Genomic DNA, 16,425 nt, shown 5'->3' with positions numbered 1-16,425 from the left:
AAGTCTACAGAGGCCACCCTGTGTTATCCATTTCCATTCTTCAATGAGTGCCTTGAGAGTTTTTGAAGAGTCTGTGGTGGAATAGGACAACCATGAACATGTCTCTGTCAAGCATGTCCCACACGTGCTTGATGAGGTTTATATCAGAACTTACTGCTGGCCTGCCATTACTTCAATATCCAGATTTTGCAAGACATCACTGGCGATGTGTGTAACATGGGCCCTGGCATTATTGTGGATGAGAAGAAATTCAGGGCCACTACCATATGCAACAGCCACAACATTTTCCAGCAGGATATGTTCAATGTACTGCCTGACAGTAAGGCGATTATGGGCAACAACAAGATCTGTATGGCTGCCAACACTGATGCCTCCTCTCACCATCACACAACCTTGGCTGAATCTGGCAATTTCCTGGACACCGTTTGACATGTAACACTCGACAAGGTGTCTTCACACACGTACATGGCCATCACTTTGCATCAGAGGAAATCTGGAATGTCTGTGAATAACACGTTTCACCAGTGACAAAGTTGCCACTTGATGTGTGAATGACAGAACTGAATGCAAATTGCAGGTTGTTGCCATGTCAAGTGAGGCACTCAGACATGATTTATGGGTCATAAGGTCCTTTCTCATAACCTGTTCTGTACAGTCTGGTTGGACGCAGCAGCTCCAGTGGCCTTTCAGAGATCATCTTGCAGTGCTCTGATGGTAACTATACAGTGCTGCAATGCACAGATGGCCAGATATGGGTCTTCACAAGTGGTTGTAATACATCCTTGACCTTATCCAACTCACCTTGTGTACTGACTTGTCTCCCTTAGCTTGCTAGCAACCTATGGATGACAGATGGAGAGATGCTGGCATCTGGAGCAACACAATGGATAGTCCATCCTTCGTGGATCAGACTGCCCTGCAACTTGCACTGCGTTAAGATGCCGCATTGCATGTGCTTGACTGAACACAGTGAGTACAAATGACAACTGTCTCCTGTGTACCTCATTAGAGAACAAAGGGACACCAGTACACAGTTCCTTTTGAGGTATCAATGATACTGTAATGCATAAAACAGTCAATAGATGGTGAATTACTTTATTTGTTGCATACATTGAAAGTGCACCTCTTTTGCTATGCAGTAAGACCACAGGTACTGTCTGTATCAAAATAGAGTTTACATACTGGATGTTGATACACTTGTTCCCTAATTATTTTTGAGCAGTGTATTTGTTCAGCCCATGTTTGCGGTATACTTAAGTTATTTGTGTGTCATAACTTTTCATCAGTGTTTGCCCAGATAAACTTCTTCAGGAAAAAAGTACTTGTTACCCACAGGCACACAGCATTGAAAAGGCTATTTGTAATGGAGGAATTGTCTATTTCTGTGAGCACAGTGGTTGGACATATTCACATTGCTATTTTAGAAATGGCTATTCAGTTGACCAGACGCTATTTCTCGTACAAGAAGGTATTGATAAAACACAGCAACAGTCGAGTATCTTCTGTTTTGATATAAAGGGTTTTGAATATGGTGACTGTAGTACGTTGCAAAATAAATTAAAACATCATGAAATTAGAGGGAAGGCATTCAGTTTCTTGCAGATGTATCAGGGTGCTTTGGCTTATTTCTTTACAAAGTGTTTTTTTAGTGTTTTGCAGTTAACAATGTTACTTTTTACGATAACAGTATTATGAAAAGGATAGTTACTATACACCATATAGCAGAGGTGCTGAGCTGCATATAGGCACAACACTGTCATGCAACTCACACCCACATGACCATATTCCCTTGGTTGCCAAGGCCTTGGCAACTAGAGAATGTGGTTGTTTGCTGTTGTTATGTGTGACTTATAGGCAGCTTATCAGCTGTTCTTGTGAAGATCTCATACTTTCTCCACAAAATAAAAGCAGCACCAAAAGGAAATTATTATTAAGTATGGAATTTCATGAGTGGATATCTGTTGGTGATTGCCAGTTTTGTTTATCTAGTGGTCATTTCTGCATAACTTAATACTTTTTGTGGTGTAACCAACATTTAATATCCCACCAGGTAACTTGCCACTCTTTGGTGGATTCGTGCTTGGCTACCACGGGGCCCCAACCTTTGCAGCATTTTTTCCCTTCCGTGCTGCATGTCTCTCCTCTTGCTCTTCTTTTCCCGCTCCCTTTGGGAACTTGTCTGGGATATTGTTGGGAATGTTCTGCATTCTGTCGCTGATGTGTGACTGGTCTCACCTTTGTTTTTCGCTCCCTTTTCCTTTCTTTGTTTCCATTCTCCTCTTGTTCCTCCGCTTCGGCATTTGAGGATCCTCTTTTTTTCTTCTTCCTCCCTGTGCACTCCTGAAGGGTGACTCACATCTGACGCATAACAGGTGACTGGGTAACGCGTAGTTCCTAGCTGCAGCTTGACAGGTAGGGTTCGCATGTACCCCCTGGTACAGGCCAGGCCCAGGGAGAGGTGATTGCCTGAGCTGTAACATTCCCAAATTGCCGATTGGTCCCTCTGTCAGGTATTCGGGAAGTGGAAACAGTCACCTAAGGCGGGTGCACCCCCCTTGTAAAGGGGCCCCCAGTTGGAAGGAGCGCGCCATCGGAGATGCTGGCAATCATAGGGGATTTCCTCACGATGAGTCAGTCATCTTCCCACTCAAGGTCTACAAAACGTAAACATAATGAGGCTATTGATTTGAAGGCTCTTCTCACTGCCCTACGGTTCCTTTTGGTCTCACGTACTGTATATGGTCAGTCCTTCGCCACTGTCAATCCGTTAATTATTCAGAAAGGTGTTGATGCAATTGCTGGCCCTGTGAAATCCTGCTCTCATCCCTGTGAAATCCTGCTCTCATTTACGGAATGGCACTTTGCTTTTGGAGACAGATTCTGATTCTCGAACACAACTACTGCTTGCTGCCTCACTTTTCCACGGCTACCCTGTTCGTGTCGAGGGCGACAGAACTTTGAATTCTTCCCATGGTGTAATTTACACCAGGCTGCTTGACAGTCTAACTGAGGCCAAAATACAGTCTTAACTCTGTGATCAGGGTGTCATTGCCATCCATCATGTAATGAAAAAGGTGGATTCCCCCTTAGTGCCCACCCGCACTCTTTTCCTCACCTTTGATAGGGTGGTGCTGCTGTCCAAGCTCAAAGCAGGCTACGAAATTATCACAGTTTGACCATACATTCTGAACCCGATGCGCAGCTACCAGTGTCATTGTTGTAACCACACTTACATAACTTAACATCTTGTCGACACCCAGCCAAATGTATAACCTGTTACAGGGATGCACATGAGGGTGATTGTTCGCCTCCTTCTCCTGACTGTATCAACTGCAATGGCGGCCATGCCACCTCCTCTCGGGATTGTCCCATGTATCTAGATGAGCAGGCTGTCCAAGAGATTCGGGTAAAGGAAAAAGTGCCTTACCCAGTAGCTCACAAGTTACTGGCTAGTCGCAAACCCTATGTTCTCCCATCTGGCACCTGTAGTTCTGTTCTTGTTACCCCTCACTCCATAAAGGACATGGCCACGCAGACATGTGACCTCAAATTTGGCTCTGAGGTTGTGAAATCGCCCAGTGTCAAGGTAGCATCACCATCCCCCTGTCCCGCTGTGCAACAAACTGTCAAACTCTCACTTCAAGGGGCGAAGCCACCAACTACGCAACCATTAGGCAGGATAGGACAGGAGAAGCACTCCTGTGAAGACTTCCTCCAGCCAAACAACACCCGAGTCTTCCTCTACCAGGAAAGGCTCGAAGTAGTCTGTTAAAGGCAAACAGTCTTCACCTTCACCAACTCAAAGATCCTGTTCGACAGTGTCACCACGTGGTATCTTAGCCCGGCTGGTCTCTGTCTCACTGGTGCGCACCACCAACCGTTTTTCAGTGCTGAACTTTACAGACCGATCACACAAGCAAGCCGATGATTGTGTGGACCCCATGGAGCAGGATCCTTCTGCTCCTGTGCCCTGTAGTAGTGACTCTACACCAGCTGTCACTCGGCGGCCCCTGAGTTGACACCCCTCCATTTCTTCCTCCTCATGACTGTCCACCAATGGAATGTTCACCGCCTTCGGTCCTACAATGTGGATTTATGGCTGCTTTTAGCATTGCAGCATCCCCTTGTACTTTGTCTTCAGGAAACGAAATTGCACCCTCATGACCGCTTTGAGTTTTCACAGTACTTACCGATTCGTTTTGACCTTCCCCCTGAGGTCAGCATTCCATCTCATGGAGGCGTCATGCTGCTCATACAGGATGACATTCATAGTCAACCCATCTTCCTGACTACCCATCTTCAAGCTGCTGCAGTTCACCTTTTCCTTCCCCTGACTTTCTCCCTCGGTACCATTTATGTACCGCCATCCTTTGATGTCACTAGGGCAGACTTTCTTCACCTTATTGGGCAGCTACCTCCCCCATCTTTGCTACTCGGTGACTTTAATTAGCATCATCCCCTCTGGGGTTCACCCAGGACCTGTCAGAGAGGCGCCCTCTTGGCTGACCTTCTGAATCAACTTAACCTCTTCTGCCTTAATGCTGACGCATCCACTTTCCTTTCCGACTCCTTGCACACCTTTTCCCATTTGGACTATTTGCACTGCCCAGCTTGCAAATCATCTTGAGTGGTCCATTCTTTGTGACACCTACTTGAGCGACCATTTCCCGTGTGCTCTCCGTTTGCTGCCTCCTACCCCATCCTGCATGCACACCCAAATGGCAACTTACTAAGGCTGACTGGCAGCTTTACTCCTTCCTGGTGGCCTTCGCATAGCAAGATTGCCCCAGTTGTGATGACCAGGTGGACTATCTCACCAGCGTTATCCTTACTTTTGCAGAACATTCCATTCCTCGCACTTCCTCTTTACCACATCGTTTTCCAGTCCCTTGGTGGACTGAGGCATGCCGCGATGCAATTCGCGCATGGAGATGTGCTCTCTGCGCTTTCAACTGTCATCCTACGATAGCAAACTGCATTCATTATAAACAGATGCATGCAAAGTGCTGTCGTGTTCTTCAGGAAAGCAAACGAGCTAGATGGCTTTCCTTCACTATTTCTTTTAACAGTTCCACCCCATCCTCTGTCTTGTGGGCCAACCTCCGACGGTTCTCTGGGACCAAGATCCATTCCCCAATTCCCTGCCTGATACTAGCAGACGATGTTATCGTGGACTCTATTGCTATCTCCAACACCTTGGGCCACCATTTTGTGAAAGTTTTTGAGCTCTTCGCACTATCACCCTGCCTCCCTCCATCAGAAACGAGCAGGGGAGGCTCAGTTCTACAATGCTGCTTTTACTAGGAGGGAGCTCAATCATGCTCTCAGTTCATCCTGATCCTCTGCCCCAGGGCCGGACACCATCAGCATTCAGATGTTGCAGCACCTTTCTCTTGCATACAAGCACTTTGTGCTAAACACATACAATCACATATGGGCAGAGGGCACATTTTCCGGATGCTGGCGTGAAGCCACCATCAGACCCATACCTAAGCCTGGCAAGGACTTACTTCTAGCTACTGCCCTATCTCTCTTACCAGTTGCATTTGCAAGGTGATGGAACATATGATTCATGCCCAGCTGGTATGGTGGCTCGAGTCTCACATTTTACTGACGAATGCACAGTGTGGATTTTGAGCACGGCGTTCTGCAGTTGACCATCTTGTTACTGTGTCTATCCATGTCATGAAAGGCTTTCTGTGGAAATCACAGACTGTGGCTGTGTTTTTCGTTATGGCGAAGGCCTACGACACCTGCTGGAGAACTGGTATCCTCCATACTCTTTACACATGGGGCTTCTGTGGCCGCCTGCCCTGTTCCCTTCAGACATTTTTACTAGATCCGAATTTTCAAGATGCATGTGAGTTCTACCTTGTCGGACACCTTTATCCAGGAAAACTGTGTGCCTCAGAGTTCTGCCCTGAGTGTCGTCCTTTTTGCTATCACCATTAACCCTGTCATAGCCTGTCTCCCACTGGGCATCTCCGGCTCCCTTTTTGTTTACAATTTTTCCATCTATTGCAGCTCTCCACAGTCTTGTCTCACCGAGCAGCATCTTCAGCACTGTCTTGATGAATTTCTGGCGACACAAATGGTTTCTTCCACCTTCTATAGATCTTGGGCATGTTGCCCTTCCATTCATTGAAATTACTAAATTCCTGGGGCTCATGCTCGATAGGAAACTATCTTGGTCTTCCCATGCGTCTTACCTGGCAGCCCATTGTATGCGGTCCCTCAATCTCCTACGTGTCCTCAATGGTACTTCCTGGCGTGCCGATCGAACCACCCTCCTCCATTTGTACCGGTCCCCAATCCATTCGAAACTCTACTACGGGTGCTTTGTTTATGCATCTGCACGCCATCCCTCTTATGCCGTCTCAACACTATCCACCATCACGGAATCCGTAGGGCCACGGGCGCCTTTTACACCAGCCCAGTTGAGAGTCTGTATGCTGAAACTGCTGAACTGCCACTGCCCTACCACTGTGACTTTCTACTCAGCAGGTATGCATGCCATTTGTCTGTCATGCGTGGCCACCCCTCCTATGCCTCCTTCTTTGATGATTCCTTTGATGATCAGTATGGAGCTCGTTCATCTTCTCTGTTACCTCCTGGAGTCTGCTTTCGCCACTTGCTACAGCAGCTTAACTTCACACTACCTGCAACTTTCCTAGTGAGTGTGAACCCTTCACCACCTTGGCTTCATGAAGCAGCCCATGTTAACCTTGGCCTTCATTTGCTTCCTAAGGACACTACTCCAGCCTCAGTCTATCACGTCCAATTTCATGACCTTCGCATGGGACTTGGCGATAGTACCTTTGTCTACACTGATGGCTCTCGCACTGACTGTGGGGTTGGGTATGCATTCGTCATTGGCACCCATGTCTTTCGATATCAGCTTCCGGCACACTCCTCAGTATTTACAGCCGAGTTCTTCGCCTTTTATCATGCCACGGTGTACATCCGGTGACACAGGCTTTTCAATTGTGTCCTCTGCTCAGACTCACTGAGTGCTTTCCAAAGTCTATGTGCGCTGTTCACTGTTCATCCCTTAGTGCAGTGGTTTCAGGAAAACTGTCACTCACTCACTCATTGTGGAGCCAGTGTCATGTTTATTTGGGTCCTTGGTCATGTCGGTCTGCCAGGAAATGAGAAAGCTGACGCTGCTGCCAAGGCTGCAGTCATCTTACCTCAGCCCGCGAGTACCTGGAGTAACTGTATTCCCTCCAATGATCTCTCCATTGCCGTTTGTCAGGAGGTGGTGTCCCTTTGGCATCGCCAATGGTCCTCCCTTCATGGGAATAAGCTTCGGCTTATTAAGCCTCTCCCGGCGCCTTGGACGACCTCCTCTCAACCCTCCCATCGGGAGGAGATTATTTTAACTCTGCTGCATATTGGGCACTGCCTTTTTAGCCATCGTCATTTGCTAAGTGGCACTGCCCCACCACTTGTACACTTTGCACCCAAGTTTTAACTGTCCGCCACTTCCTGCTGGAGTGCCCTTTTTTTAACAATTTATGTTCCAGCTCGGGTTTGCCGTCTGATTTATCAGCCGTTTTAGCGAATGATGCGCGGGCTGTTGACCACGTTTTACTTTTTGTCCGTCGAAGCAATTTGGCGAAGGCCGTTTAATTTTTAGTTTTGGACCTCCATTTCTGTGTGGTGTTTTTTTAGCCCCCTTTCCACCTGCCTGTTTTTAGCTGTCTCCTGTTCTGTCCATTGGGACTTATGTATAGTCGTTTAACTCCTCTCTGTGCTCAAGTTCTATAATTTTTACTTGCGTGCGTATGACCCCAGTTGTTCTTTGCACCCTAAAGCAAAACAAAACAAACATTTAATATTATTAGTGCAACAGAACTACATGGCATACATTTATGCATCTGTTTTGTGGAGATTTGTGTGTTAACAACATTCATAAATTCGTATTGTGTATAGACAGATAAAGAAGGGAATAAAAAATAAATGAAATATATTGTGTTTTGTCTTTCAGGCTGTAGATGTGCATATTGGGGGGGGGATTAGTTCTGGAAGCCTTACACTTTGAATAAATAAATTTTTATTGTTTAAAAAATTTGCTTCATTTTTCATGTTTTCTGAATCATGCTGGAATCTTGAAACAACATTTTCATTTACTGCCCACATACTTGGCGTCTCCTAAGGAGAAGAGTTACCATGGTTTGTTTGTTTTATTGTGTACATCTTATTCCACAAGTGGGATTCAATTATCTGAAATGTTTTGTGTTCATGCAAGTAACAATAGCCTAACGGTGACTTTTTTGTGAGTTAAACTTTTGCAGAAACTGTACATGCATTTCTTTATTTTTTTAAAGTCTTATACCTTCCAGAAAATAAAATATTTTTGAAACTGATGGTAGAATCAACTAAAGTAAAGAAAGGTGACTCCTGCACCTAAACAGATGCAACTAGTAGTTTCACCACAAGGGCCGATTAGTAAAAGAGATACTTTTGAAATTAATGTGTTTGACTGTGAATTCCTTGACATCGGCTTATTGGGTATAGATTTACTACCTAACATTGATATATGAAAATTTGTGCTGGACTGGGATTCGAATCCGGATTTCCTGCTTAGTGTCAGCAGTTGCCTTAACTGCTTTGGCTATCTGTGCACAGCCCCAGACCGACCCAAACCTCTGTATATCACACTGTCTACATCATTATATAGTCGTCAGTATTAGGTAGTAAATCTATATCTAATACAGCTGATGTCAAGGAAGCCACAGTCAGTGAATTACTTTTGAAAATATTTCATACAGCTGTGCATTGTCAATGGTGTCTGTTCTTTCAGATATGAATGTAAGTAGCAAAAGAGACATTGGGTAACAAAGGAACTGTTAGCGGCATCTTCCTCTTGACTGGAACAGTCCTAGTCCTTGGAGGAGGAGGAGGACAGCTTTCTTCATCATGTCTACATATTTATTTCTCAATACCCTGGTAGCAAACACATTCCTTCTAACGAAAGACTAGTTTGTTGATACCGTCACTGTAGAATGACTGACTTCATTGACGGAGCCACATCCTCACCTCTGCTTCCATTCCTTCATCAGTATCACAGTGAAGTCCTCGAAGCTGCTCTTTAAGTTTTGGAAACGGATGGGACGAATGAAAATCAAATGGGATGAAGTCAGGACTATATGGAGGATGATCCATGACAGTGAACCCAAGGTGGCAGATTGTTGCAGATGTCGCAATGCTTGTGTGTGGTCTGGCATTGTCATGTTGAAGAAGAGAGTGTGGATGAACTCTTCGAATTTGAAATTCTATTACAGCACACTGTTTCTCATGCACCAACATAGTTATGTTACACAACACCATATTACGCACTACAATTCAGAATCTTCTAGTAGCAGAGGCTGCAAATATGTAGACATGAAGAATAAAAATGTTGAACATTAATAACATTTGTTTTATTTTTTTGATGAAAAATTTGGAGGCATTACTTTTGAGCACACACTCATACTTGTCATGTCTGCTTTATGTCACCTATAATAAACATGGCAATGTCTCAGCACCTTTGTGATACCTAAAATACCAGGAAATTCAACACTAAATGTCCTATGTGCATCCTGAAGTACATACTACAGACAGACATATGGCAGAGTGATGCTATTTGCTCATGAGTCACATGATACACTGCTCCTTGCCAAGGCACATCACTCTGCCACCCACTTTCTTACATGCACACTACCATTGTCATGTAAGGAAATGTCTAAAGACCTCAGGTTTTGATGATGACACATTTTCAGCAGTTTTTCATATAAGTGGTATATTTTGATTCCATCACTGCAGCTGTTTACAACTTTTTGCTTTTCAGCAGATATGTTTGCCTGTCTGTTGAAAAATAGTTATAAATTTTATTGTTACATTATTTTAGTGTGCAGCTGTTGAAATATTCTGCCTCAAAGATGTTAATTTTGTGCAGATCCTCTGTCAATGAGCCCACAGAAGGCCCTGGAAACTATTGGGTCAAATCTTCAGAAACAGTATGAGCGCTGGCAACCTCGAGCACGGTACAAGCAGAGCCTCGATCCTACTGCAGAAGAAGTGAAAAAGCTGTGTACCTCACTACGTCGAAATGCAAAAGAGGAGCGTGTTCTCTTCCATTACAATGGACATGGAGTGCCCAAACCTACCTCAAATGGAGAAATCTGGGTTTTCAATCGGGTTAGTATACTGTCATTTCTTTTTCTTTCCACCATTGAATCACTGTGTTGCATAAATTTTACCTTTTTTTGTACGGTGGCGAAAAGGGTAATTTCTCTACTTAGAGAATTTTTTATGATATTGGCTGGTAATTTTCAGGGCACTTTAGACTATGTTTAAAGAAAATGGTTTCCATTACACAAAAACAAGGAGGAAAGTAACTAAAAAATACCATGAAAGGTGCCTAAAAACGTAATATGAAAATTTAGATTCACATTTAGTACATTCAGAGTTGGTAGACAGTGGTGACGCATATAATAAAAAAAGATTCTACAAGTGACCTTCCACCTCATAATAAGGAATAATGTAGCAGTTAGAACTACTATAACTCTGAAAGATGATGGACAACTGTAATAACTGATGTTGAAGTAATTACAGTGTTTAATGTTTTCAGATTGTTTTGCAGAATCATGGTCATGATATTAACATACATTACAGTGAACATTGATTTTTCTTCTAAGAAATAATTTGAACACTATGTTTATGGTATTAACCAACAGAGAAACATCATAGAGCATGTAAATTTAGAATAAAAACCATGTTTAGAAATTGGTTTGGAAGAAATGGGTGATCAAAATTACCCCTAAAGCTAAAAATTTTGAATGAGACAGGAGACGAATGGGCAGCCGTTGCAACAAATACTGTAGGTTTTGCAACAGACTGTACTGATGTATTCTTTAAGTGAAGACAAATAAGAAGAAGAAACTTTGCTCTCTGTGGTGGCATAACCACTCTTGCTGCTTTGTGGTGAATCCTGCATGTTTGAGCCAAAGTATCACCCTTAACAGTTCTACCACTTTGCTGTTAACATAACTGTTGCATCAGTCACTACAGCTGCACTTAGTTCTGCTATAAACCCAGCTGCTAAATTTATCCCACAGTCAATGCTTCTGTCACTGAAATCGACTATGGCTACTTCCTGAGAGTTCTCATACTCCTTTTCTCTCATTACTATCTTATTTTTGAGGAAGAACTGTTTGATTCTAAATGCTGTAAATCATTTAAATTTTAAAGCTATTGACTTGGTTACTGTCAAGACTTCGAAGAATTTCTGTTTCTTGGTTTGTGTTCTTTATAGCTTGTAATTTGTATTTACGTATCTGGAGCAGAATGACAAACATTTCAGATTATTATATGCTTTACAAGTCCACTTGTGTATCTTATGCATAGATATATGTAGATCTTTATTAATTTAAGTGATGAAATGCTGCACCAGTTGTGTTTTTCGTGCATAGCACAGTGTGTTTTAGGAATTTATTTCCATTTTCAAGAACCAACCATCCAACCATTATTGATTATAACATTTAAACAGCATTTCCCATCAATATTCTCTTAAAATACCTGTTACTTTTATGTAATTAAAGCTTAAAAACCATTAAATATCAAGATCTCATCACGTGATCGAAAATGCTCTGTTATTGGCTGATGCTCTGGTGATAAGACTAGGATAAGATGAAGCTATGTGTATGTTCTAGGAGCATTAGCCAAAGTTACGAGGTTTTTACATACTTTTTCTGCAAGCAGTTTGGCTGTTTAGTGATGGAAAATGGAATTACAACTTTTAAGTAACAGTAGAAAGGAATTTTGTGAACAGTGATTGTGAAAGCCTTGCAAAAGTTGATACCTTTAATCTCCTCCCATTCAGAACGGCAGTAAGTGCAAGGATGGACATTCTTTTCCCTGCTCCCTGCAACATCATTAAACTTGCTCAAAAGTGAGGAATTGTAGAACTTTAGCAAATGGGTCCCTATATTATAACTAGACTGTGAACTATCAGTCATGAGCTACAGCCCAAAACACAATAAAATTATTCCTGGCTAAACTTGATGCTGATTTCCTTTCTAGAAGACGCTCAGCAGAGATCTTGCACACTGCAGGTGTTTGGGGGCCTAACAGGTAGTGCATCCAACAGCAGATCAAGAGATCACATGTTGAATCCAGGAAGGGTCATATATTTTAAAAAGTTTTATATAAAATATGAAAATAATGTTAGCAAGAACTGTTTGTGCAGTTGTTTCGATTGTGGGCTTTAGTATATACAGCTGCACATTAGTCTTAGTCTGAGAAATTGACAACAGAGGATAAATGCATTTACTTTGTGAACAAACAATTCAGTTTTTTGGAAAGCATTGCTAGTAGTGAAGATGCCACCATATGCCCCCATTACAAAGAGTTGTAGGACGATGGGTTATATGGAGAGATATAAAGTGTGTACAACATGCAGGTGACACAAACATAAGGGCTGTGATATTTGTGAGTGTAAATTAATGTTAGCATCTGAAGTATACTTATTTCATCTTTATGTGAAATGATGAAACTGCAAAATTTTAAACAATAAAGATCCTAGCTGGACAGTAAAAAGATAAAAACCTTATTTCTAATAAAGTAAAAAGTGTGTGGTCACATAAACTAGAAAATATCTTGTTGAAAGTGATGTGTGTGAACAGTGACTGAAAAAGTAAGTGTGTGTAAACAGCAAGGAAAACACAATAATATTCTGTTTCTGATTAGTGTGGTGAAGTTTTGAAATTGTGATTTGGTTTTCTTATGAGAGGACTGTCAAGTCATTTTACAAATAAGTTAAAATGTGCTTTTGCGTTAGATTTGGACCAGCAATCTATGGTCATCATCTTATAACATTTGACCATCTATTGCTCTAACAACTGAGGTACTGAATAATTTGCATGTGCTTTGGTAAAATAACAGTTTTCACTAGGAGTTTAATTTTGTTGAATGGTGCTGTATTTCGTTGTGACAGCGAGAGAACATATTTGGGAGGTGAGTTAATGTTAACTTCACAGTGCAACACATTTGTAATTAAGTTGGTGAACTTGTGCATCAACATGGTGGCAATTTTTCAGTACAGTGCAACTACATTTTACACATCTTTTCATTCTCTGGAATACTCAAAAACAACTTTTCAGGAGTTTTTATAGATATATTTGTATGATATGGCAGTACATGCTATTTGTAACCTATTGTCCGAAACGTAAATTACAAAACTCAACATTACTGTGGATTAGCATTATGACAGTAGGAGCAGCAAGCTAGTTAGTGATGTCACATCCATCACATGACTTGAATAGAGCTTTTAGTGGGCTTCTAAATTATTTGAATTTTGTTTCCATTTTTGTAAAAGAATACTGTAATTCAAGAGGGGGAAAAGCACCTTAGGAGCATAAAATGACATAAGTAATCATAAAATACAACTTCCAGAAAACAGTCAAATACCCTATGCTAATGTAAACCTCTACAGTCCTTTAAAATGAACCTTAGTTCTGAAACATGTTGTGTTAAGCATAAAAAAAATGTAACTGGTGTAGCATTTTATTATTTAAATCATTACTGACACAGTTACAGGCTTTGGAAAACATTGTTTATGATGAATGAAATTACATCCTTGTCATATAAATTTCAACTACTACAGCATATGCAAGTGAGATTACCATGGCATTGTACTGCTCTTGTGTACCTATTACTATGGACCTTTTCTTTTGTTTTTGATTCTCAAATTTGCAGCCCAAAGTAACAGCAATGTTTTCAGTAAATATCATATTTGAATCACCTGCTGCTAGTTGGGAAGTACTTTAATGCTTTAGAAGTTATAGTCCCAGTGTTGAACCTGTTAATTTTGAACAACAATCAGAAATTAGGAAAGGCAGTCACTCATCAATAGATGAGGGATGAGGTGCACATAGATAAGTAATGAATCATAAAATTTTAATACTGTTTGAGCAGCAGTATCAATCTTTTTTTGGTTCAACTCTTTCTCTCTCTGTAAGAAAGTTCTGTCTTTCATTAGATTAACACTTACATTATTCATGTCAGTCTGAATCTTTACAGATAACTGTGCCTTGTGAAGCACAGTGTGTCCCATTTCTCTTGTTGTTGAAATGGAACTTCCCCTTCCCACTTCCCCATCCTGTGCATTCTGCACTGAAGTATGGAGCTCCCTCTCTCCATTCCTTTCCCCAATACTCAAGTGATAAAGAGCCTCTTTTTATCAGAGGTATTTTTTCTGAACACAACATAACATTGTGGTTCTCTTCCACCGTAGAGTTCTGCTCTGCATTCCTAACAGATATTGCTTGGTGAGGACTGTAGGATTTACATTTTAGAGATCCCTCTCAAGCCTGCTCTCATCTTCTTTGCAGAGTAGGCCAAAATCTAATCTACCGAGGTGAACTCTGAGCAATACAGTGCAGATTCTGTATGCCTTTGAAGTCTGTTGTTGAACATTGTGATAGCCTTTGAAGTTTGAGTGGACCCCCTTCTCTGCATTCAAGGAAATCCATTCTATCAGTTTTTATAAAATTTGGTGTGATGGGCATTAATCCAGTACTCGAATTAAAAGTTTTGAAACTTGAAAAATATTTGTAGTACCTGAGTAGTTGGAATAATATAGTCTTCATGAACAGCAATAAAAGACCTTCGAATATTTGGTTAACTGTCAAGTTGTTTGGGTCTTGGAAATCAGAGATGTCAGCCAGCCACTCTAGGTTCAGAAACCACTGATTACTAACCATAGCTGACACTACTAGGATTTTTTTTTTTTAAATGATTTGATCTCACTTTCGGCTGTTAGTAAGATGAAGTCCTTTAAAAATTATAGATGATGTGGACCCATACTACACGAAAATAATTGACTACTGGGGATGCAGTGCAGGCTTTCAAAGCCAGTATTAACTTCCTTGCTGATTTTAGTTACGTAGGCATTGGACTGTGATCTAAGGCACATAAACGTACCTTAGATTATGAGCTAATGCCTATGCAACTAAAATCTCTAAGGGAAAACTACTGGGAGTAGATCATAAGACTTGTTACTGCCAGACGTTAACTTACAAGAGTCTTTGTTGACATTTAAAAGGCAGATTCTATGCTAACTGAGTGTGATCCTTCCTTTCAAGATGCTATTTTAGATATTTTAGAAAGTCAGAAATTTCCCTCAGAGCATGTTATTCCAAAGGAGTCTCAACTTTGTTTGCTATAGTTTCAAGTAGTATCTTGTCCACAGTCAGAAGTCCTCTCCAGTACTTGATTTTTGTGGCCATTTTCAATTTTCTGTCCACACTCTAGCCCCACAACTAAAATCTGTCTCCCGTAATTAGCACGTAGGACGCTGAAAGAATCAACAAAGAAAACTGGTTATGCCTTTTCTCATCTTAAAAAACTGTATATATTTCTTTTAATCATCGCCGACTTGTTTTTAATCTGCCACAGTTACGACTGAGGGAGACAATTCTCAGTTTTAAGGAACCTGTGAGGTTCCTGGGCCTTGTATTCGATGGCAAAGTGACACGGCTACCACATCCTGAGCACTTTAAAGGTAAGAAGTCTCAAATCCATGTGTATTTTTAAATGTCTGAATGAGAAAGGGGGAATGGGGGCAGCAAACAGATCCTGCTAACTGCAATGTTGCTGGAGTCGTGTTACATTCCAGTTGAACTGCAGATGTTTAGGGCATTAGCAAATCAGTATCAGATAGATCTGAGACTGGTAAACATGAAGGTCCTGACACAAGGTTGGAACAAATTTCCATCTTGGTTGTTGCTAGTGTCTAAATTTCCTAGAATGCAGTAAGTCCTGCACTTCAGACTGCATTTCAAGCTGACATTTTATAGGATTTATGGTAATCACCTCAGGGTATACAATTGACTGTCTATTATAATCCACAGTTTTGTACTTGGCAGTCACTTACTTAATGAACACATTGTATTTAATGGCAAACTTTTTGCTTTTTTGAGGGCAATGGGATGTCATAGGATTCGAGAGTTTCTTATCTGATGCAGTTTCTGAAACATTTTGTGAGCCTTTCAGTAGCTAAACTTAGCAAATGAAATAACCCAAAACATTACCAGATGCAGTTCTCATATTGCAGTGATGAAGTTAGTCATTGTGCATAGTGAGAGTGTGTAATGTTTTGGTAGGTAATACTACCAGGGCATACCTATAGTAATATGTACAATGTTATTGTTTACCCCCAACACATTATAGTACTGTTTTTGAGTAGATGTGTTGTGTGTTAGTAGCAGACTCAGTGGCTGGAGGTGATTAATAACCAGTCAGCAACACATCTGTGGTATACCTCCTACCAACCAAAGAGATGTGAAGAAGTAGTGCTTTCCAGACTTTGAATGGTGCATGCCTCTTTAAGACGTAACTTCATCCTCTATGGAGAGAACACATCGGTATGAGGTGCCTGTG

The 16,425-nt window shown here is 41.5% G+C and overlaps 1 protein-coding gene across 2 annotated transcripts in view; it reads left to right on the top strand.

The window, feature by feature from the left end:
- LOC124777960 (regulatory-associated protein of mTOR) overlaps positions 1–16,425 on the top strand; it is a 325,695-nt gene that overhangs the window by 32,453 nt on the left and 276,817 nt on the right. For both annotated transcript variants that reach the window (XM_047253519.1, XM_047253520.1), the window contains one exon: positions 9,941–10,182. In XM_047253519.1, the coding sequence (XP_047109475.1) occupies positions 9,941–10,182 (242 nt within the window). The remainder of the gene's footprint in view (positions 1–9,940; positions 10,183–16,425) is intronic.

The sequence above is a fragment of the Schistocerca piceifrons genome, chromosome 2 (genome assembly GCF_021461385.2).
Source record: "Schistocerca piceifrons isolate TAMUIC-IGC-003096 chromosome 2, iqSchPice1.1, whole genome shotgun sequence".
Taxonomy (NCBI): domain Eukaryota; kingdom Metazoa; phylum Arthropoda; class Insecta; order Orthoptera; family Acrididae; genus Schistocerca; species Schistocerca piceifrons.
Note: the sequence above shows the minus strand (reverse complement) of the source record. Positions and strands in the feature narration are given on the sequence as shown.